Source organism: Sceloporus occidentalis, unplaced genomic scaffold (genome assembly GCF_023333645.1).
Source record: "Sceloporus occidentalis isolate IW3139 unplaced genomic scaffold, rSceOcc1.0.p SCAF_14, whole genome shotgun sequence".
NCBI classification, from domain to species: Eukaryota; Metazoa; Chordata; class Lepidosauria; order Squamata; family Phrynosomatidae; genus Sceloporus; species Sceloporus occidentalis.
Window position 1 is genome coordinate 7,526,518 of NW_028316994.1, and position 24,287 is coordinate 7,550,804.

The 24,287-nt window shown below is 42.1% G+C and overlaps 2 protein-coding genes across 2 annotated transcripts; one reads left to right on the top strand and one right to left on the bottom strand.

The window, feature by feature from the left end:
- Positions 1-1,578: 1,578 nt before the first annotated feature.
- On the top strand, positions 1,579-14,544 carry LOC149303725 (netrin-1-like). Its single transcript, XM_089480239.1, has 6 exons — positions 1,579-2,538; positions 4,161-4,349; positions 5,839-5,988; positions 8,263-8,316; positions 12,565-12,645; positions 13,188-14,544. Exons 1-6 carry the CDS (start codon positions 1,602-1,604, stop codon positions 13,514-13,516), a joined length of 1,740 nt encoding a protein of 579 aa, XP_089336365.1. The 5' UTR covers positions 1,579-1,601; the 3' UTR covers positions 13,517-14,544.
- Positions 14,545-14,888: 344 nt separating this feature from the next.
- Positions 14,889-22,750, bottom strand: LOC149303726 (sulfotransferase 2B1-like). The gene is made up of 6 exons (XM_089480240.1): positions 22,591-22,750; positions 20,676-20,884; positions 19,337-19,463; positions 18,367-18,461; positions 18,045-18,225; positions 14,889-16,115 (listed from the first exon to the last, which is right to left on the bottom strand). Exons 1-6 carry the CDS (start codon positions 22,733-22,735, stop codon positions 15,976-15,978), a joined length of 897 nt encoding a protein of 298 aa, XP_089336366.1. The 5' UTR covers positions 22,736-22,750; the 3' UTR covers positions 14,889-15,975.
- Positions 22,751-24,287: the final 1,537 nt, after the last annotated feature.

The window sequence follows — 24,287 nt, forward strand, 5'->3', positions numbered from 1 at the left end:
GCAGTGGAGAGAAACGCACTTTTTACTTTCATCCTCCAAGCTTTTTTTTTATCCAGAAGAGTGATGGTTGTGGCTCCCTTGGGGAACTGACATGTTTACTCAACCCCTGGCGTGCAGGAACGCAGGGAAAATTGAGAATCTGGTTTATCATAATCCACAAATTAGCACTCCCTGATCCATTGTTCCTTTTCAAATACATACCACCACTCCTCACACACATCTAGACACTTACACACCAGTGACCAGATGCAACTCCTCATTGCTTATTACCTTCCCCCTTTGCTGCTTTTTCCCCTTCTCCTCCTGTCTGGCCCTTGGGACTAGGTTAATTCCCATCCGTGCCTCTACTGTGAAAAGGGAGTTTAAAGCTAGTTTCTCACGCTCATTAAATTCTCATCTATTTGGCTCTTTGGGTCTGGATTTGAGATTGAATTGAAGTGAGTTGTTGAGGTGTGTGTGTGTGTGTGTGTGTGTGTGTGTGTGTGTGTGTAAATTATTGTCCCATGAATGGTCAGAGAGCCCTGAACAGGTGCAGTAACAATTTGGAGGGGGGGTGATATTCACTAATATCCCTACCTACTAGTTACTAAGGGTGACCACCCGCAGGGCTATCCTGTTTTAAATGGAAGATAATGGGGTTGTTGAAAGAGTTTCAGGTCCTCCTTTCCCCTAGGAGGTAATGTGGGGATAGATGCATAGAAGAGATAAGGATATATGGGAACCATATATCCTAATATATGGTAGAATTCAAAGATATAGCCATGTTAGTCTGTAGAATCAGTATGTAGAGAGATCTTGTAGCACCTTTGAGACTGATTGAAAGAAACTGGCAGCATGAACTTTCGTAGAAATAGACTGAAGTCTACGAAAGCTCATGCTGCCAATTTCTTTCAGTTAGTCTCAAAAGTGCTACAAAATACATCCTACATCCTAATATATGGGATTAGGCTATATGGATTCCATATCATATCAAAAGGGTCAGAAATTAGTAGCAAAGCTATGACCAAGAGTTGTATACTGGTTAAAATAGTTCAGAATGGGATGGAGTAGGAAGTGGAATTGTTAAAATTGTTAAAATAAAATAATCTTCAGAAACATAGAATCCAACATCTCTTTTCTGGGTTCCTTGGTGCCTTCTAAAGAGCCACATTACATTTTCCACGGCTATTGCAGTGGGAACAAATAATTACAATTCTTCAGTGTGGATACACAAAAAGAAAGAGAGAAACTTTATCCAGCTCTGTTTGAATGCTGGGTAAGATGTGATGCTTCACAAGAAAAGAATTGTTTTGACAAGAAAACCTCCAAATTTCATGATGGAATACAACAAGCTGTCATTTGAAAAGTGAACATTTACCAGATTCAGTAGTACTTAGGATGTCAGCACTATGAATATATTTACAGGGAAAGCCCAAGAAATAAGAGAAAGTAAGGGGGGGGGGGAAGCAAGCAGAGTAAGCAGGAATGTGTGTGTGGAGAGGGAGGGGAGTTTGCCATTCTTTCTTTTCCTTAGCTGCTGACATTCCTAATCCACCTATTCTCCCCCTTCTCTTCCAGGTGATGTATAGTTAGCTTTCGACTCCTGGTTCCTTCCCCCAGAAATGCTTCACTTCCCATGGGGCTTTGCCATTTTTCTTCTGTTTCTTTCAAGATTGGCTTCTGATTCATGGGATCCATGTTATGATGTCAACCAAAACCCACGCTACTGCCTCCCAGAACTTTTCGAACTGGCTTCAGGACGTCTGGTGGAAGCATCCAACACATGCGGCGGCGGTAATTCCCCTGGACGATTCTGCGCCTTCCGAGATTCGACTGACCTGGCCTCAAAAGTCTGCCAACGCTGCAAAGAAGATGCACGCATGCTTGAGTATCTCACTGATGCTGATGGTGGTGCCACTTGTTGGTGGTCCCAGCCTGCAACCAATGCTACACTGACGTTGGCTCTGGGACGCAGAGTGGAAGTTATCTATGTGGCTCTCCGGTTCTGTTCCCCACGACCAGAGTCTCTGGCTATTTACAAATCTATGGATTATGGACGCAATTGGGTGCCCTTCCAATTCTTCTCCACCCAGTGCCGGCGGCGCTATCATTTGGCACCAACCAACACCATCCTGAAGTCTATGGAGCATGAAGCAGCTTGCATTGAGGCCCAAACCACCCCCAAACCTCTCACAGGAGGACTGGTGGCTTTTATGCCCCTAGCAGGCCGGCCTTCAGCCAGGATGTTTGAGTACAGTCCTGTACTCCAGGACTGGGTGACTGCGACTGACCTCCGGGTCTCCTTTGACCACATGCACCCAACAAGGATATTGGGGTTACGAAGGCGAGAAGCATCCTATGCGGTGGCTGAGCTGCAAGTTGGAGGCAGATGCAAATGCAATGGACATGCCTCCCGGTGCACACCGGAGAAAGATGGAGGCGTGCCCCAGTGTGATTGTCAACACAACACAGCTGGGCCAGAATGTGATACCTGCAAAGCCTTCTACTGGGATAGGCCCTGGCAACGGGCAACACCCAAAGACGCGCATGAGTGTGTGGGTGAGACTGAAGGAGAGAGTGAACCCATCAAGGCAGAGAATTTTACATGTGTTCTCAGCAAGGCTGAGATTAAATATTTGCTACCCTACAAAAACAGGGATATTTCCATCCTCCTGAGTCCAAGAGTGCATCTGCACTGCACAATTGTACCAGTTCCTTGCCATTTCACTTGTCATGGTTTCATCCTCAGGAATTCTCTCTATTTGAAATTCACTATAAGACAGCATTGAGGGCCAGTGTGGTATAGCACTCTGAGTGCTGGACTATGACTCTAGAGACCAGGGTTCGATTCCCAGCCATGAAACCCACTACATGCTGTCATCCTTAGGGGAAAGCAATAGCAAACCTCCTCTGAACAAATCTTGCCAAGAAAACCCCATGGGTTGCCATACGTCAGAAACGACTTGAAGGCACACAATGACAACTAGACAGCTCTAGTCCACACACACTCATTCCCCAAATACCCTGAGTGCCTTTCTGGACTACAAGATAAAACTAAATTTATCATTGAACTTTCTCTTGTCAGGTTACATTGGCACTTGGTTACAAGTACTTCACTGAACTATAAATCCCAAGATGCTTAGGATAAAGCCATGACAATTACAGTGGTATGACATTCAGAAAACTGTGAGGTGGAGATATCCCCCATGTCAGAGCTTTGAAAGATTAATTCCTTGGCTACTGGCCATGCTGGAGGTGGAATTCTGGGAGCTATAGTCCAAGCAAACTAACGCTTCCAAATTCTGTTCCAAGTTCCCTCAGGTGTCAGCTTCCAAGAGCAAAGCCTTGTTCACAGTCTTTCTACCCCTAAAATTAAATCTTGCTGGTTGTTTAGACTGATAGGCCATTTTCCTCAGGGTAAACAAACTTTAATACAAGGTTTAAACCCAAAAAATACCCTATCAAGAGCTTGGAAAAATTAGATTTTTTTGGACCACGGCTCCCAGAATTGCTCAAACACTGTGACCAGCAGCCTGGCTGAGGGGATTCTGAGAGCTGCAGTTCAAAAAGTAACTTTTCTAAGCTCTCACTCTAATAGCAGGAACAATTCTGGTTCAAAGAGAAGTGTGGGACCTGCAAGTGATCTATAAGGGTAAGGATTCTGGGAGTGGAAATGGTAGTGGAGAAGCCATTCCATTCTTGCTGTAAGCCTCACTTGTCATATTTATTTAGATAACAGAAATATATACACATAAATTGTTGGCTTGCATACTTGGTTGATATAAATAAATGAGTCAAATATTAAGGGAACCTCAATTGCGTGCAAAGCTGCAAGACCAGATCTGGATTGTAATAAACATTTCAGTTGTAGATCCTGCCATTTAGCTGAAAGAGATAGTTTAACTGTTCTTGCAAAATTGGAAAAGGGGGGGGGACCTCATCACCACACCAAGTATCTGACATCTTTGTAACATCCTTGTAACATTATCAAAGCTTGCTTCCCTAGGTCTCAGGTTTTGGCACAATCTCAAAATCAACAATTTACCTGAGAATCCTAATATAGGAGGTCTCCTTGTATTTCTTGGCCCCAGGAACTGCACTATATCCCTGGTGAGGAGAGAGGTTTTGGTCACATCAGGGAAGAACCCGCATGGCTGACAGACCTTTTCCTATGTCCTCAGCTTGTGACTGCAACCTCCACTCCCATCGCTGCCGGTTCAGCATGGAACTGTTTGAACTCTCAGGACGCCAAAGTGGGGGGATCTGTTTGAATTGTCGCCACCACACAGCTGGGCGCCACTGCCAGTATTGCCTACCAGGCTTTAAGCGGGATCTCAGCCGCCCCATGACAAGCAGCAAAGCCTGCAAAGGTGAGCCAAGGAACAAGATGGTGTCATTATGGGTAACGTAGGAATCTCAGCAATATGTCCAATAAGTGAAATGTTGTGTCAGAGATTGAGACCTCTCCCCCTAAAGGTCTTACAATACTTTATGGGTGAAGACTGGCAAAAAGAGTTACCACTGGTTTATACATTTGAGGTGTGCTATAAACATGTGCAAGGGGGTGATAAAAATAATTCAGTAATATGCAGAACCAGGAAATAGATTGTTTTAACGACACAAGCCATAATCTAGTTATTTGTCACTGTAATCTTTCAGAAGCCTGAATCCCATCCTCTTAATTATTCCTATCAATACCTTTCCATCTCACTTGCCTGGTATCACAGGTATAATTATTACCCTTTCCTTATTTACTGGGGGTGGAGAGGGTTTGATCTTTAAACCAGCTTGTTCCGTAATTGTAAAGTTTGGTTCCACTATGGAATTTTGGGAAACATAGGTTTGTGAAAGTACTGAGAATTTTCAGAGATTCCCAGCCAAGCTTTCCATAGTAGCTTCCTGGGTAAAGAACCCATACAGGTTTCAGCAAAGGGGTGCTTGTGTCCTTTTAAATTTGGTTTCAGAAGCACAACCTGCACCAGAGCCTGGAAACAGTTATGGAGGGGGGGACTGCAACTCACAGCATGTCACAGTTGGCTTGGGATTCTCAAGAGTTGCAGTCCAACCAAATGTAACTATTCCACGGTCTGTATGTAAAAGCATCTTGTGGCACCTTTGAGACTAGCTGTGCGAAAGAAGTTGTACATAAGGTTTCACAGACCTGGTTTACTTCCTCAGATGCATGGAGGGAACTGGTGCCCAGGAAGGACTTTTATAATCGCCTTGTACGGTATGGTGCTGAGGTAACAAGTTTAGTTTTAACTATAGTCGTTTCTGACAAAGTCAGGAGGAAGCATATTATCAAAGGTTGGGATGGGTGGGTGACCATATGATGGCGGAGGGTGTTTTGGAATGTGGAGTGTCCAGGTTGGGAATCAGAAGTCATCCACCCATCCTGGCCTTAGGCAACATCTTTCTCCCTGCCCTTGTCCATCAACATTAAAACTGAATTTGTCACCTCATCACCATACTCACAGAATTTGCATTTCTATGGCTATTCATACAGTCTGATTATAAAGATCCTTCTTGGTCATCAAGTCACTCCATGCCTCCAAGGAAGTAGACCAAGTCTACGAAAGTTCATGAGACAACTTCTTTCCCTCAATTAGTCTCAAAGGTGCTACAAGATCCCTTTGCATACTGATATTCGAGACTAACACAGCTATGTCCATGTATTTCAATGTCTGTACTAAAGGAAATGGTCACATTTCTATTGAGCCACAGTACTGGGAAAGTTGGCAATACTGAAGCATGGCATACACTTGAGAAGTCCATGTTCTGGTAGTGTAGGGAGATACTTATCTGGTGAAGCTCATACCATTTCTTAGTCCAATAACTCCACTTCTATTGTCTCCCCAGCCTGCCAGTGTCACCCCATTGGAGCAATTGGTGCCATTTGCAACCAGACTACAGGGCAGTGCCAGTGCAAGAACGGGGTTACGGGGCTGACCTGCAACCGCTGCGCTCAGGGTTTCCAGCAAAGCCGCAGTGCCCATGCCCCCTGTATCCGTAAGCTTTTCTCCTTTCTTAAAACCTACTTGATATCAACTTTATACAATAGTTGGTGGCTGTAAGCACACATCTGAGCACCACTTAATATTAGTGCATCAGATCTGGACATGTCTTGCTTAGTTCATTTTCAGTTCATTTAATTGTATTTCTACAATTAAAATTGTTCAGTTTCATTTCTACAACTAGTTCATTTTAAAATTCTGCAGGAATACTGATGTTTGTCTTCGTATGCATTTTTTTCAGATATATCCTTTTTAGTTCAAGTCTCCAAATGTATTGTTTTAATACACTTTTTAAAAGAATGTACATATTTTACCCATAAGGCACAGTGATTTTGTGTGTGTTTCCCCCAAATGTGAGCATTCTGTATGCACATTTTCATACTATACACATTTTTGTGTATGTATGTTTTAACTGACAAAACCTGCAGGAAGAATGTAGATTTTGGGGAGCAATTAAGCCAATTCAGAAATTTAACTCAAAATTTTACATCAAAACTATGGTTCCTTGCAATGTTTTGTTCCTAGGCTGAGAGGTAAGCCAAACTAACATACAACAGCTATAACAAAAGATTGTGGCATTCTGAAGTTTAATTGGATAATTTCTTTGGATTTAATAAATCCAAACAAAAACAAAAACCTGAATTTAGTTTTCTGAAAATTTCTGCTTTCTCTTAAAATAACACAAGAAAAATGATAACTATAACGATGCCAAGACAATAACGTCTAGGCAGAACAGAGCATGCTGGGTATGAGGCTCACCCTAAATAATTAGGTAGCCTGGGCACTCAGAGTGTGTCTACACTTCACTAGTATATCAGTTTCATACGATTTTGACATGGTTCCATCCTATAAGGACTGTAGCTTGGTGAGAGACTAGAATTCTGTATTGAACAGGCCACAGGCCACAACCCTAAACTACAAATTCCAGGATTCCCTAGCAAGGAACCACAGCAACTGAAGTGGTATGAAACTGATATCATAATGTAGGGGAGATATATCCCTTCAAATTCTACCCTTGGCCTACATATCTTTGCTCTTTTTCTTGAAATGGCTATATACCAGAAATATAATTTTTTTGTAATTATGATGAACTAGAAGCCCTTCTTATGAACCTTTTTGGAAATTAGTGCACTCTCTTTTAGTGCGCCTTATCCCCAACAGGATAAAGGCACATTTATTTTTTAAACGGGTTTTATCGCATTTGCCAATCGCCAGGCAAATGCATTCCATTTACAGCCCCAATGCCAGACAGGTTTATCCTGCACCTTTTCAAGAATGGGAAAATCCCATTCTTGACAAGCCACAAAATAAGCCCATTTGGTATCTGGGATGCATCCAGGATTCATTTACCCGGACATGGGCAAATGAGATAAAACCCATTTTAAAAATAAATGTGCCTTTATCCCATCAGGATAAAGAGAGTGCACTAATCTCCTTCATCAGATCTAGAATGAGAAGAAATTTTGGGAAGTTGGCTCCCCAGTAATCTATAAAATGGGAAATGATGGCTTCCCAGTAATCTATAAAATGGGAAACTTAATGTTTTCTGACAACTCCCCTGATCTTTCTGCAGGGGATTGTCTATCAAGAAAAAATAACTTCATGTGGCATAGCAAATGCATCCCTTCTGTATTGGAACTGATGTGAAAGTCAGCAATGCCATTTTTAAAAGTCTAAATTTGGACCCGGAAATTCAGTGCAGATATTCCAGGAGGAAATTTTCCACCCTCATACCTTTCACTAATGATCTTTTTTATTATTTTTAATTTGTTTTTGTATTTATATTCTACTCTTCATCCACGTTTGATATCTAGGCTCTTTCCCTGAGCACTGCTGACAAGGAAGGTTTGCTTGAAATCTTGTGAGCAATGCTATTGAAGAGTTAATCTTTTGGTTAAGAATTCCCCTGTAAATATGAAGGGATTCTGGAAACTAATATCCAAAAACAAGGCCACATTTTGAAGAACTGATTATGGGTGATGATATCCAATGAATCCAAAAAAAGCAGAATGGAGGTAGAAAAGATTGCTAATAGTTAACAAGGTAGCTCTTCATTTTTTTTGACAGCACCTGTCTTGCAATTTTCTGCTTCATGCAAAAGTAAAATGATTGATGAAAAGACAAGTATGTGCAAGTCAACTTAATAAATATTGAATCCATTTATTCAGGCTTTGGGATTCTATCTGTGTCTGGTGAAAATTATTCTCTCTATATATGTAGATTTTTTTTAACCAAACGAACAGCTTACTCTGCATCTTCCATCCCTTAGGGATCCAGGAGGTGATGACAACCACAGCTGCTCCTCCACAGGAATGGAACACAGGTGAGAAAGGCACAATGTGTCTGTGTTGGGGAGCAGAGTTCAGATATTATTTTGCTTTCTGACATAAAGTAAGAAGCTTGGTTTTTAAAAGAGAGGCTGAAGCTTCAGCTCTCTAAAAAACTACACTTTCTTGGACTTGGCAGCTTTCTTCAAGCCATGTTTATGGCAACAGGATAGCAGAGGAACCATAACCTTACTGGACAAGGTCCAAAGATAGACCTCAGCTTGGAAAGAGATCTTCAAAGAAATTAAGCCCCTCAGGGAGGTAACAAGCCTTTGGAACTACTAGTATAATTCCATTGGAAAGAAAAAGTGAAAAGTCTTTACAGCTGTCATATGAAATAATATCTCCCCATATTGGCTATTTTTGTAGCAAAACACCTTGGGTGATGCATGCACTGGTTTTGTGTTGGCCTTTATACCCTTCCCTTTCCTAGTTTACACAAAACTAGTAGGATCTCTTCCTAAAGCTTGGAAACAGGACTTTTTGGGTCACAAATTCCAGAAGTACCATGCCTGAGGAACTGCAATTTAAAAAGCAAATGTCCAAACTCTCTCTAACCCTGTTACCAAGTTCTACTTCATCTTCACTCCAGATTTCGTTGCTGTTGTTTGTTTCAAGAATTTGAAACTCTAAAGACAGGTAGGAACGGCAAGCTTGGGAAGTAATCATACAGTATGCATTGGACTTACTTGGGTTTCCTCAAACTCTAATCTCTCCTTTTACATCAAGGATGGGATTTATGGCCTGATACAAATGGGCACCTTGTGACACCCTCGGGGCAAAACTAGGGCTCGGGAGCACGCAGCAACTGCACACTCCCAAGCCCTAGTTCATGTGGGCAGTGCCATTGTCACGCAGTGCGCGTATCGATGACATCACATGCACACTACATCCAAACAGGGCGGTGTTTGCATGACATTACCATGATGCCCCAGGACGCAAATGGTGCCTTGGCGGCATCACAACAAGGAGCTCCATTTCAGAGCTCCTTTCGGGGGCAGATCGTTGCTGCAGCCATGACGTTGCTGCGGCAATGATCCGGAGGAGAAAGGGACGGCCTCTGGCCACCTCTTTCTCCTAATCTGTACTGGTCCTACGTGGCTTGAAGCCTGCATGGGGCCTTTTTGAGGGATACAGAGCAGACCTCTGGACCCCCAATTACATCTCAAAGCCTCCAACACCTCCAAAATTTTGTCAGACAAAAGCCCCAATTTCAGCCCAAAATCATCCCCCCAAATACTGTATATACTCAACTATAAGTCGATCTCATGTATAAGTCAAGGGCAGGTTTTGGGGCCAAAATTATGGGTTTGGATAAATCGAGAGTAAGATTGATGGTCATATAACAAAGGATCCAAAGGATGAAACAAAGGAAACAATGCCAAAGAATTACAAAGTTACAGGAGGCATAACCGTTTGTGTTCACACTGAAGGATAGATGGATGAGAGAATATAAGAAAGTCAGTGCTTCTAGGACAGATTACCCTCTTCTGTTTCACCAAGGGATGGTTTCTATTTTTATGAGAGTTAAGGTACAGTACTTAGATTGACCCGTGGATAAGTCAACTCAGATTTTTTGGGTCAATTTTTTAACTAAAATTTCTAGACTTATACATGAGTATATACAGAACTTTAAAATGCTAAAATGCCATTTCTGCCCCCCCCCGCCCCCCCGGCACACATACACATCTTGCATAAGAAAATTCCCTGGAAAGGGTTCCCAAGGTGATTTAGGAGTGATACCATGTAATTTCTGGTCTCTCAAACATGGCCATGATAACATGCGCAGCCCTCCAAAATGGGGTATTGTGTTTCTCCAGGATACCATGCCTGTTTTATATGAGCCACTAATGCCAGTTTTGAGTTCTCAGTTTCCTTTAGGAGCCATTTTGATTTATGAAGGGAGGCGCTGATGATGGAAAGTGAGAGCTGATGGCAGCTCAGGGGATAACACTATTATTTGTTTGTAATCATCACTCATGGGTTATGGTTTGCTATGATTTACATGCACATCTATTAGTCATGCAGTGAATAAACCAAAGTGCAAATCAGGATATATCCAGACCAGACACAGCATTAATATGACCATGGTGGCTGTGGGGAAAACGCGTGACAGTGGGGAAGAAATTGCTGCTGGTATTTCCTTTCGATGGCCCTGCTCTCACAAATCATAAAAATGTGGCTTGGCACACTAATCATGTCCAGGCAATTACCTTTTGATTGCAGCAGGCATGCATGTAGCCAAAGAGAGACTAACTGCTTGGGTGGCAAGCCTGTGAAATATCTTCTGCCTCTTTTGATTTGGGTGTTCCTAATTAATTCTCTGTAGTTCCACTTTTGAATCTGCTTTTTAAATGTCCCAGTTTCCCTCTTTTCCCCTTTGTCCTTAGCGTACTTCAGTTGCTACAAACTGCACTCACTTAATTCAGCAGGGGCAGAGGAGAAGAGGGAGTGGGATCTTGCCCTTCCCAGTAGGGAATCTGCTGCAATCTGCTGCAGCCTCTTTTAGCTTGTTGATTCTTCCTCACTAATAACATTTGCCATCTTGACCATATTCTGATGTTGCTCGGCCATACATGTCTGGGTTTTCATCGCTGAAATATTGGAGGGTATGCAGTGACACACATGCAGTAACATTGTGGTGGGGGATAGTGTGGAATATATGGATGCAGTGAACCTATCATGGGGTTTTCTTGGCAAGATTGGTTCAGAGTTAGATTTGCCTTTCCCTTCCTCTGAGAGAGTGTGATTTACCCCAGGTCACCCTGTGGGTTTCATGGCTGAGAAGGAATACGAACCCTAATCTCCAGAGTTCTGGTCCACTGCTCAAACCACTACACCATGCTGGTTTTAGTGCATGGTGTTAAAATAGAGCTGGCCCTGTACCTTTAATCATTGTTTAAGAGAAGGAATTTAGATAGGTGTTTGTTGCCATGCAAGCAACAACTGCTAAAATCTCATCTTTTGCACAATTATTAAAGGTACAGGATCCCTGTCCCTTTTTCACATGTTAACCCTCCCACTGGGGCCTCAGTGCCACAGCTACAAATTTGTCACCAGAGTCAGCATGACCCCAAATACCTTGGTGAGAGGGATCTGGCAGAGACATTATCCCTGGGCATCACTCACAATGCTGGCTCTGTGAAGGATAACCTCATCACCAGACATTTGTGAATGACTGGCTGGCTGTGCAGAGGACAGTACTAGCCACTTTGTGTCAAAAGCCCATCCCATCTGTCCACTATCTCACTCCAGAAATGAGACAGAGTGAAGGGGAAGCAACTAAGATGGATGCAGCAGGGAGGGAATAATGTGGGAGTATAGACAGTGAAAATGATAGCAGTGGCTGCTCCTGCTTCAGACATTGGGAGAGCTTGGGCTGCCAATAGTTTTTGATACAGAAAAGAAGATTCGGGAATGTGATCGCCACACAAACTCTCTGCAGCCTGGAGCAACATTGTTCGATCTACCACCTCATCATGCTGTAAGCCTATTTGAACACAAAACAAGGTTGCTCAAATGAAAGAACATTCACTTAGCATGCGACCATTGCCTTCACTCTCCAGCTGAACTTGTCTTCTCCTCATTTAGGAAGAGCCCTGGCTGAATAGCAAGCCACATATTTTGCATGCAAAAAAAGGTCCCAGGTTCAACACATGGTAGTTGCAGGCATGGCTATAAAAGACCTTTTTCTAGAACTCCTGCCAGTCAGTGTTGGCTGTATGGTGCTTTATGGACCAACAATCTGGTATATGGTTACTATATGACAATATTCCTGTGAGGTAAATGAGATGTATTTACCAGAGAGAGGTTATCCCTAACCAATATGACTTGGAAGCTTAATTTCCAGGACCTAGAGATGTGCATGTACTAAGGGTTGGAGGGCCATTTTTGGCTCCTTCCCATCATCAGTAGTGGCCTGCACCAATGTGCTCAGAGGTTACCTGGAGTGATCTGAAGTGAAGGTGAGATGAAGAAGTACTTTTAGACAGTTGTGTGTGTGTGTGTGTGTGTGTGTGTTTTGTTTGTTTGTTTTTTGCTGTTTCTTGGTGAAGTCTGCTTCCCCAGGGCATAGTAGTATCAGCCACAAAAATCTTCTTTGCCCATAAAAACAAAAACAAAACTGGGATTGTGGCTCATGAAACACAAAATTCTCACCCCAGTCTACAGGAGTGCTGATTGGGAAAGGAGGATAGAAGTTAAGAGGATAGTTTTACCCCACCCTAACTCTATACATTCACTAGGTACTGAATGCCAGACTCACTGTAAACCACCCCAAGGACGTGTCCAGATGAACTTGAGGAACTACTGCAAGAAGGATTATGGTAATGTAGTCTTCCATCCCAAACTACATCCCCTCTTCCCCACTAAAAGCCTCCATATGCTACCAAAAATGGAGATAGAGTGCTAAACCAAGAAGTAATGTCATTAGCCCTCCCACCACCAGCCAGGAAATTTCAGTGCTATGAATAATCCTTATATCAGCAAATGCCATAGCTTTGAAATGGAGAACAATGCAAAATCCCAATTTACTTTAAATCCCAAATTAAATATGAAGTGAGACGCGTAAGTTTATTCATATAGGAAGTGATATAATTGATTTCCCCACCTCCATACATCATTACTGGAACCACAAGCTTTCCAGAAGTATTGCTTTTGCAGAGAACAACCTGTCCACTGATATAGTATAGTTTTGAAAATGGAAACATGCACAAACAGCTGTGCTTATGGAGAGGGAAGAACTTGCAACTAGGTTGCAAGAAAAATGAGAGCATACAGCAACATCATGTAAAACTGTACAATTCCTGATTGTTTTATCTCTCTACCTCTCCCCCCCCCCCCTCTGATTCTTCACATGTAACCCCAGTTCTTCATGCACAACTCTTGGCCATGGAGAAATCTGGCACATGGTGGCAGTTCACAGCCTCGGTCCTCACTGTCTACCGACAGCGTCGTGTGCCCATTCGGCGGGGTGATCAGCCACTTTGGGTACCGGAGCAGGATTTGACCTGTCGCTGCCTCCACCTCCAAGTTGGTAAAGCTTACCTGGTTATCGGCAATGATGAAGAGTCACCTGACCCTGCCCGGCTTATCCTTGACAAAAATAGCCTAGCCCTGCCCTGGAGGGACGCTTGGGCCCATAAACTGCGCAGTTTCCAGCAGCAGAGCAGACGCGGGAAATGTCGGGGGATCTGAATTACAGTGGAGAAAGTGGCGGTGGAGAATCACCCTGAGAACATGGAGGAAGGACAGGGACATACATTTGTAACTGTAGTTTTGAAATAGGTTTGGAAAAGAGCATGGATACAGTCATATATTTTTATTTTTGCGGAAACAGTGACTCCCAGAATTCTGCAACCAGCATGGCTACTAGACATGATAGCTAACGGATTCTGGAGCAAAAAGTTAACTTTTCCAAACTCTGCATTGGGGTATCCTTAAGTACCACATGCTCAAACTGCTGTTACAAAACACCCTCATGTGTACAAACAGTTGTTCTGAAAAGGTAATTGATGACAATCTGGGTTTTAAAATGTTAGTCCTGAGTACACATGGCCTTTCTTTTTTCTTTCCTCTTCCCAGTGGGCCCATGTGCGTACCACGACTCCTTTTTAAAGACAGAGGCACTTTGGCTGAGCTAGGAAATTGCCTTGGGCTATGCCAGTGGGAAATATTTGGGCAGGAGGAAGGCTGTCAAATCTGGCAGTGGATGATAGAACAAGGTCTGAGTTAAACGGGTTTAAACAAAACACAAGGCCGTCGTAGAGCACGCAAGGCAGAAGCACTGGAGGATAAGACTATCAGTATCATGACAGCTGTATATTATCTCCAGTATAAGATGCTGTATAGATCTGAATACCAATTCCTGGGGGAAACAAGATGATAGGTGCTGTTGCCCTCATGCCTGACATATGGGCTTCCTCATAGGTTGGCCACTGTGGGAACAGAATGCCAGATTAAATAGGACTTGGTCTAATCCCATACCCTCTTCTTGGGTTTGCCTTACATTTTTGGTTGAGGTTACTGTAACTGGATTTACTCTTAGCAGTTCCTCACCCCTAAAACAAAAGATGAGAGAAATGGGAGGATGTGGATCTGTTTTTGTTGAAGTTGGCTAGTCTCCAGGTGACCTGGAACATAGGATATGCTTGTCAAAATATGCAGAGTATATCAAATATATTTTCAAAATACTGTAATTGCCTCATTCTGGATAAATGCCATATAGATACGTATGCACATTTCTATATGGGGAAACAGAGATGAGAGGAAAGAAAGACTAATGGTTAGGGCTTGAGCAGTGTGAGCCTGATTTGGACTGGCAGTAAAGGATCATACATTTATTGGAGGGTGGTGTGGGGATGGCATTGTGCCAATACTGTTCACCTCAGGAACCCACAAGGACGCTTTGTGGCCTCCTGAGACAGCCAGTATTGGCGCCTAGAGTTTCTTGGGAAAGATAGACCCACATACATTCTTTAGCTGGAAGTCATTTTTAATCTAATTTGAGGTTGGTTGAACTACTGGACTAATAAGAGAATAAAGGGAAGATAGTCCTAAAATTATTTCCAACAAGTACAGTTTCATCTGACTCAGTTCTGCTGAATATTTGTGCAAGCTTCCCAGGGAGTACATCCCACTGAGGTCCTTGGGAGATACTTATGAATTGGCATTGATGTGTTTGCACGATTAGGGCAAGTCTAAATTATTAAAAGGCAAACTGTTTTAATGGTTACAGTTCTTTCTCTCTCACACACATGCACAGAGGTCTGTGACTATGAGGGAAAAGATTTGATTTCCAAGGATATTCCCAGATAGCAAGTTCCTTCCAAATGCAGACAGAGTTTGCAAATGTTACATTTTTGGACTAATGTTTTGAACTTGTAGTCTGAAACAAATAAGTCTACTTGTTCCCATATTAAATCATACTTAAGGATATTGAAATTAAATTTAGAGCCAACACAAAATATTCAGTTTTATTGAGGATGCATCCCCTGCATCTTTGGGGGAAGCCATGACAATTAAAACTAGTTTTAAAATAATTTTCCATTATTTTAGTACAATAGTTCAAGTCTGTGTTGCCCTTTGTTACATCTAAAACAATTGCACCATCTGCTGGACAGCCAGGAGAGCTATTTCTATTTTATTTATTTGTTTGGGAGGAAAGATTTTAAAACCAGTTGCCAATGGAGACATTTTTTTTTACATCCACAAAAGAAGAGACAGAAAACATTATTACCTTCCATGCATTCTGTGGTGAGCTCCTTGCATGAAGAAAACTAGGATGTAAAGGGGACAACTAAACCAATGCTTTCTCCCTGACAGGGTTGGAAATTTGAATTTTCTGCATGCAGGCAGACAGTTTTGTGAGTGTGGCAAGGCAACATGTAAACACAGAACATCAGCAGCATCATTACCAGATCCTGATATAAAGTCTTCCCAAATCATTCTGCTAATTGTACAAAGTGGTTGTGTGGCTTGTGAGTTCAGAGCTTCTACTAGTGGTCCTCAATGAACCTGTATTGATATCTGGGATTCCAACATTGTTGGAGAAAGGATCAGGGACTATTGGGTTGAAGTCATATGGTCCTCCAAGCAAAAACTGGTGTGTGATGTAAAACAGAACCTTAAGCACAAACACTTCCCTCTCCAAAATATTAAGATTCCCAGTAGATTTTTCTTTGGAGTTCATCCCAGGGAAATTTGATCTCCACATCTTTCATCTTTTCCTGGTATAAGCACTGGAATGCAGCAGTTTGCTCTGAGGTGAAATGATTTCTCCAGTCCCCAGAAATCCCTGCAGAGTGTGAAGAAAGTGTGAGAGTGAAGAAAAGACACCATGTTTTACGTACATTTTCAGACAGGGATGAACAACTTGCAAGTCAGGCGCTAATTCTTTGTCTCTGACCCTTGCCACAGGAAGCACCACATCCAGAAAACAGATGCTGAAAAGTGTCTCTGTTGATTTTTTAAAAAAAATTAATTTAATTTTGCTGCAGTGTGGGCTATAGACCACAAAGGCTGTTGTGGGAGCCACCTGTCACTTGCATTTTGCCCAACCATGTTTTAGAGTAAGATTGGGAAACTTCTTCTATCTCAAGGGAACGTCTCTATTTTGGATCATTGTTGTTGCTGTTGTCTTTACAATTATTATTGGTAGTGGTGGTGGTAATAGTAGTAGTATACTATTATTACTATTTCTTACCCATAGGAAACACCAGTTAAAAGACCACACAAATAAAATGTCCGCTAGGTAACAGTTATCAGCCTTGTTTGACTAACTGAACTAAATGTCCTCCAAAGGACCTGAATGTTTGGGGCGGACTATATGGGAGAAGGAAGTACCATAGCTAATCTGGACCCAAACCAAGTAGAGTTTAAAAGGTAACAACCAACACTTTGTATCTTGACTAAGTGGCACCCAGTGGGGTAATTTTAATATCTTTAAATGTATTTATTACGGTCAGTCACCAATACAAAGACAACAGCAAGGAAATACCTCAAACAAGGGTTGTCATATACTGGGAGGGATAATATTATACATCAAATTTTATCAATAATTCAAAACCTAGATAAATTCTAAAAACTGCATAATAGAAAACCATTCAAATAATAAAATCATTAAAATTAAGATTAAGACACCATCCTGCGCCGGCAAACTATTGCACTAACGCAAAAAACTTGCCACCTTGGCTGTAATCTCTGACCGCTGGTCAGCCAAGAGGTAATCAATATAAAATGTGTCAGATTTACCTGGTATTTTTTGTAAAACTGGGGCTATAAAACAACGCTGAAGATGACGGTAAAAGGTACAATACAATAAGACTTGCCCCACTGTTTCTGCCTCCCCAGACCCGCAAGAGCATAGGCATTCACAAAGTGGTTTGTTATTGTATCTTCCTTTGAGTAAAGCCGATGGAAGTACATTAAATTTGGCCAGAGGAAAGGCTTTCCTATACTTTGGATTTGTTCAATTGTTCAGATATGCTGCTAGGACAAAACCTCTCCCACTATCTTTAAAAGTTGAATTTAAGGAAGCTACATTTATATGATTTTGTAACTCAAAGTCCCAAATATGCTGGCGAATATTCCCTTTGGCTTTTGCATAACCTATGGCAAGAATAACAGCTTGTGAGAAACCCAGGGATTGCACTTTTTCCTCAACTATTGTTTTCCATCTTGACTGGAATATATCACTGAGAGTCAAGGGGGCTAGACCTTTCAGCCAAAAATCTAACTTATATATCCATATTTGCGATTCAATAGAAATTATGCCCTTTTACAACCTAAGAAAAACATTTGGCACACAACCTGGGAGGCTGAGAATAGTTCTCAGAAATCTTGTTTGAACAGTTTCCAAGGCTGCAATATTTTTAAACACACACACTTGTGCTCCAAATAACATTTGGGAAATTTTAATATCAGAGTAATCCAGGGAGGCTACACTGAAGGGTGGGGAGGGCTAAAGTAAATGGTTGGGGCCAAAAAATACCAGCATATTTTACCATACAGCCTCAAGAGAGTACCTAAACCTTAGGAGAGGCCTTTTAGAATAGAAGGAAAGAAACTACGCAAAAGTTAGGAAACCACCTAACAATATTGTATCATGGAAGGAAACAGCCATATGTGGACAGAGTCCCATGGCCCAGAAGTTGCCCAGCCATGTTTTAGAAGATCACTGAACTGCAAATATTCCCCAAAGTATTTCCCCTGTTTTCAGCATTACCTTTTCTGAGAAAGGGGCTAATACTTTGGTTCATCACATCATTAGGAACAAGGCTGTAATTCACCATCTTGTTGCCCTTCATTGATTCAAAGGAAGCGTTTTTCACAACAGAATCAACAGCAGATGCGTCTAAGTCCTTGCCTAGGAATTGACAGATGCGACAAACACTGCCCTGTAGGTCCTGAAAAGATAGGATACATACCACGGATCAGATTTGGATTGCCTTTGCTTGATAATAGAATAGAAGGGCATGTAGGTCTGAGTTGGGGTAGCAGAGATTGAAAAGAAGACAAAAAAAACCTGTCATTTTTAAATTATTCACCTTCAGTAATTCATCATAGGTTAGAAGGAGAAAGTTTGTCCGTTCTTTGTAAGCCAACCAGCTCTTGACATGATCAAACCAAGTGCCAAAGAGAACTGAAATAAACAGATGAAAAGTGGGACACATACCGTTTTTGTTTTTAAAAGGACTTATTTAAGATTAAATAAAATTATGTTAAGGCTACAATCATACTTCCTTGGGAGTAAGCCCCATTGACCTCAGTGAAATGTACTGTCAAGTAAACATGCAGACGATTGTGCTTTAACCATGTACACCAGGAACCAAATTTCAACTAAAAGAATGAAAGAGAGAGACTGAAAGGTGCTGAAATATAATCTAACTGAATCTATTTTTAACTGCTAGCAGCTCACAGCAGATTGTTGGAGCAGGTTTAACATCAAAAGAGCACAAATATTTAGCACAAAGAACTGATGCTATGCTTGATCTGCTACCATAATTTGATTGGTTCCAGGTCAGGCATATCTGACCCACAAGCAATGAGAGAGGATCAATCCTATTTATCAATTGTGTTTTTCACTTCCTTTAGGTCAGCAGCACGGCTTCCTAGGAAATTAAGAGCATGGGCAAGTTTCACTTGAATTATAGCATCAATGATTTGTTAAACAAGTGAAAGAAAAGAAATATGAATAGCGTGGATAGGAGAATGGATATGTGGAGGAGGTAGGATGCCATGTTGGATTAAAGGGGTGGAACTATCACAGCCCATTGACAATTATTGGCACTATCTGCCAAACCAGAGATAGGGAATTGTTGCCACCCCCTCCAAATGTTTTAGACTACACTCCCATAATACTTTATCCTTGGCTGTCCTGGCTGGGGCTTCTGGGAAATGAAGTCTGATATATTAGAAGGGCCAAATGTTTGCCACCTCCTGTATGAAACAATAGAAAACCCTCCTCCTGTTTTTAGAGAATTCTTGACTCTCAGTTTCAGGCCTCTACCCACATACTTCTTCCTGCAGAAAACATCTCTAGGAATTCTCCGAAATCCTCCTTGTAGTCCAGAAACGATGACATCTTGGCATAATAATAGAGTGATACACAGACATCTCTTGGGTCACGGATGGTGTAAATGGCCTAGAAGAGAAGTTTGACAGGTAATAGATCAGAATTTGGGAAGGTGCATTTTGGCAGCTACAGAAACCAAAATCTCCAGGTCGGGTGCTGTTATTAATTGGCCTCATGTTGGCTTTGATATATGGAGAATATGACTGAGAGATGTTCAAGATACACTGGCAGGGTACAGACTGCCAGAAAGAGGTGCCGGGGAGGCGCCTCTCTTTGCTCCTCAGCAGCACCGCAGCAACCAAACTGTGTGACGCTGCTGCACAGCAACAAAGGAGCATTAAAAAGTACCACTGCAAACCTACAAAGACGTCCCGATTTCATCGCAGCTGCGCAGCGCTGTTTGAAAGCTGCACAGATGCGACATCATAGCTGTGCGCACCGTGTGGGTGTTGCTGAGCAGCTGCGACACCCTCATCATGTGCTAGGGTTGCGGGGTGTGTGCACGTGCCACCCCGAGGCAACCCTAGCACATCATGGGGATGCCAGAAAGAGCCCCTCGGTACAGGGCCATAGTTATTAATAGCCCTGCTTAGGTCTTAACAAATTCAGGGCCATGTCCTCCTTGATTCAGTCTATGCACTTGTAATGAGGTCTTCCTCTTTTCCTACTGCCTACCCTCTTACAAAGCTTTATCAGCTTTTAACTGAGAGATGTCGTCACATTATATGTCCAAAGTATGATAGTCTCAGTTTAGTCATTTTAGATTCTAGAGAGAGTTCAGGCTCGATTTGCTCTTCGACCCATTTATTGATCTTTTTAGCAGTCTACGTTATCTACAGAACTCTTTTCCTGTGCTATATTTCAGACTAATTGTTTCTCTTCCTATCATCTTTCTTTGCTGTCCACCTTTCACAACCATATATAGAAATCGAAAATACTATGGCACTGGGCAGCATAGCCTTTGTACATAGTGTGCAAAGGAGAATTCTGGGGAATTCTGGGAATCATGGCCCTAAGGAGAAACTCTTCCAAGCTCTGGATGGAGAAATTCTGTGCCCACGGTTCTTCTCATGCTATGAGGCAAACTTTCTTAGGAATGCGCCAAGCATTGCCAGAGAGACACAAATGATTCCGCTTCCCAAGCTTCATGTTCTTGAGGTCAGGAGGGAAAGGCTGATTTGTACATTTATGCTCTGCTCTGTGCACTGATAGCTTTCTTAACAGTAACAGCGGTGCTAAAACCCTTTTTACCACCATCACCCATGCAAGTCACAGAATCACCTTGGCCTGTGAGGTGAAGAAAGATTCTGGAAAGATGGATGGTGGCAAATGAGAGCTTATAAGACGGGGGCAGGGCCGGTCCTCCAGGTATTTAGCTGCTGTGTTCTGTTCAAGCCAAGGAACACGCTCCCAGGAAGGTATTGACCGGGACAGTGTAGGGTCCCCATCACTGTGGATCAGGGTGAGGATTTCTTGCATCCAGGTTGTTCCTAAAAGAGAGGGACATGAGTAAAACCTTCTCCCAGAATCTGCAAGGTGCCATAAAGGGCACAATAATGATGAGGAACTATGACCAACCTCTGTATGCTGTTAGACTGCAGCTCCCATTAACCCTAACAAGCATAGCCAATGATGGTGGAAGGATCATGGGAGTTGAAGTCCATAACATGTAGAGAGTGACCACCCTGGATCTTCAAGCAGGATTTTGGAAAGCTGAGAACATGCATGCAAGTCACATCCCATCTCAAGACAGGGCACCTCTGGCTATATCATTGTAGTAGGGAAGCTGTGGGCCCCAATGCTTCCTTTTTTAGACCCCAAGACCTCCAGCCGTCCCCAAGTCTCCAGGCCTACCCCATTAAAAAAATCATATGAAAAGTAATCATACAAACTTCCACCAGAATGTGACATAATTTTACACTTTCAACATCTTCATCCTAATGAAAATGGCTGATTTTCATTACCTGGAACACTGCAGTGGTGTGTGTGAAAATTTATTTATTTAAATTTTATTTAAATTTTAAAAAAAGTTAAAAAATTATTCCAACTTTCTCTCAGCATAGGACCCAAGGCAACTCACAAGAAATTTTAAACAAAGTACAGGTAAAACTGATTAGTACGAGAGAGAGAAAAACTAAAAATCAAAACAAATGCACATTTAAGCAAAAGCGCAACTTTAAATCACATTTAAAGCATTATAAGAAAGACAAAAGCTGGGCACACCCCATTACAAGCCCCTTCTGCCACATGAATTGAGAGCCAAAGGCCTGCCTAGATTAAAAGGGAGTTTACTCTGCACATTTTGCCCCGCTCTTGCCCTAATAGTGAGATGCATAGTCAAGTTCAACAGGTAATGCTTTTTGCAGCTTCTCTAGAATTTACACCACTTGAATTTCTGTCTTTCACACCCTTGTTAAAATGAAAAAGTAGCCAAATTGTATTTCCCAGAACAAGGGTGAGGAATCTCCATCCCAGTCCAGCCACACATATACTGGAATTTTGGTGCCCATCCTTTTTCCCTTAGCCCTACTCATCACTGGCTTCTCTGAAACTGATTTCAGCTCTCAGGTTGAAAGAGGTTCTATACCCTTCCTCTAGAGATCAATAAAAGATATTTAATACAGGTATGCCTCAGTTAATGAAATAGATGTGTCCCTGGGCATTACTCTTTTATCAGAAAATTTGGTATGAGAATGGGAATGACATGGAAAGAAAAGGCATAGGTTCCGATAGCACAAAAATAAAAACCAGTTCAACCTGATTCAGCAGATGCCTGATTCAAAACTAACCATATGGACAAGTGAAATGAAACTACCAGGTCAGGTAAGCCTTGCCATAGCAGGTCAGGTAAGTAAACAAAAATATTTGGCATCTTCTGGTGACTACTTGAAAGCTTCTAAAATACAACCAAGGGTTTCTTTTTCTTTTTCCAGCCTCTACTTTTCTTAAGATTTGCATTTACATTGCCAGATTTAAAGATTATGCTTGTTAATGTGCAGACAAGGCGAGCTAATCTGCTTTCCCCTGCTAAAAAAAAGGCCCATCTTGACAGAGACCAAGAAAGAAAAGGGGACTGGGTGGGCATAAAAGGACTTTGCAAAAATAATCAGAGGCTTTGTTAAGTGTACATTTACATTTTTGCCAATTTTCAAACTCCATAGAGAATGGGATAGGGGGATATGCCCAACTAGCTTACCAGATTTGGGGTATGTGAGGTTGAAGACATCACTGTCTCGAACCCGGAAGCTCTGGTGGGCGTATCGAATGCTGTCTTCACTGTGCACAAGGGCAGGAAGGGTTATTCCACCGTACTCTATGGAACGTGTGACCTTTCTGGCCATGGCCTTCTGTGAGCAGGGAACTAAGAGGAAGAAAACGATGTCAACTGGTGTATCAATTGGCTCTAAAGTTCCTAGGAAGGAAGCCCTCACTTGGGATAAAGTAGGGGAAAAGATCTCGGGAATAGGATGGAGGGTCAGTGAAGTGAGAGAAATTGGGAAACAGGGAATTCATCCAAGGTAGGGAAGAAGAGCTTCAGTTATCATTCCTTACATACCTCATACATTCATTCACTTTTTCAGTAAGATGATAAACCTCTTACCATGTGCTTCTTCCCTTTTTCAGGCCCAGGATCCTCATAAAACCTGCTTTTAAAAAAAATCCCCTCCCCTGTTTGATTCTCCTGAGCTGCCTTTTCTGGCCCCTTTTCTTGGCTCTTTGTAGTACGGTCTGTGTCAGAGAGGAAAATCCAGGCAACACTCTGAAGGGATACACAAAAGGCGACTTTGTTCTTTGTGGGATAGGGGGAGGATGGGGAAATGAACTAGCATGGAAAAATCAAGGTCAAATATCTGGAGATGGACAGCTTGCTGCTTCCCACCCGACACAAAATAAAAATAACAAATACATATTTGAAGGGTATGACCTCACTCAGCAAGAGCAGTTCACCTTGTCCACATGCCATTTCCTTCTGTCCCTGTGCAATCATGGAATGGAGAGCATTCTTTGCTTAGCTGAGAATTAGTTATTTTTTTGTCCTCAAGTGGATGGAGAAAATAAGAGCAGTGGTGGTGTCTGCCCAACTGATATTTCTACATTCAGAACTCACAAGCCAAAGGATACTGAATATATATATATATATATATATATATATATATATTTAAATCCCACAAGCCAAACACCTTACCAGAGAGGTGCCAGATGAGCAGAACAAGACCAGGTCCAGGATGTTTTTGTCTTTATCATCTCCAGCCACAGAAATCACCCAAGGAAGATGTTGATGTATATTAGTGCTTCAAGAAGCAGTAAAAGGCAGAGAAGCTGGGGGCAAGTAATAAAGTTGGCAACTCTCATGTTTAATTTGCCAGGGCTTGTTTCCACGCTAGGCAACACAGGAATTCTGATTTCTGTCATTCAGTCGGATTAGATAAGTGACTGACATGTGTGAAGAAGGCTTTACAGATTACAGAAGAGGAATCACTCAACTTCTGCTTAAATATGTTCCATGGTGGTGAACTCAACACCACCTTAAGCCATTGGTTCCACTGTTGAATACCTCCTGTCATTAGGAGGTTCCTCCCAGTGTTCATCCCAAATCTGCTTCCCTCTGTTTCCAGACCTGTGGCTGTAGTCTTGACATCTTGAACAACAGAAAAGAAGGAAAAACCTGCTTCATCATGTACATGACAGCCTTTCAGATATTTAAAAGACAGTTATCATGTTCCCAGACCTTTGATGTTCTTTTCTCCAGCCTTAACATACCCATATCTTCAAGACATTACTCACAAGCTTTGGTTTTCACATCCTTCACCATCTTCTCTGGCACCACATAGCTTGGAAATGTGGCTGGTAGATGCTGGAAGTTGTCACCCCAAAAAAATAACTTTTCCAAGT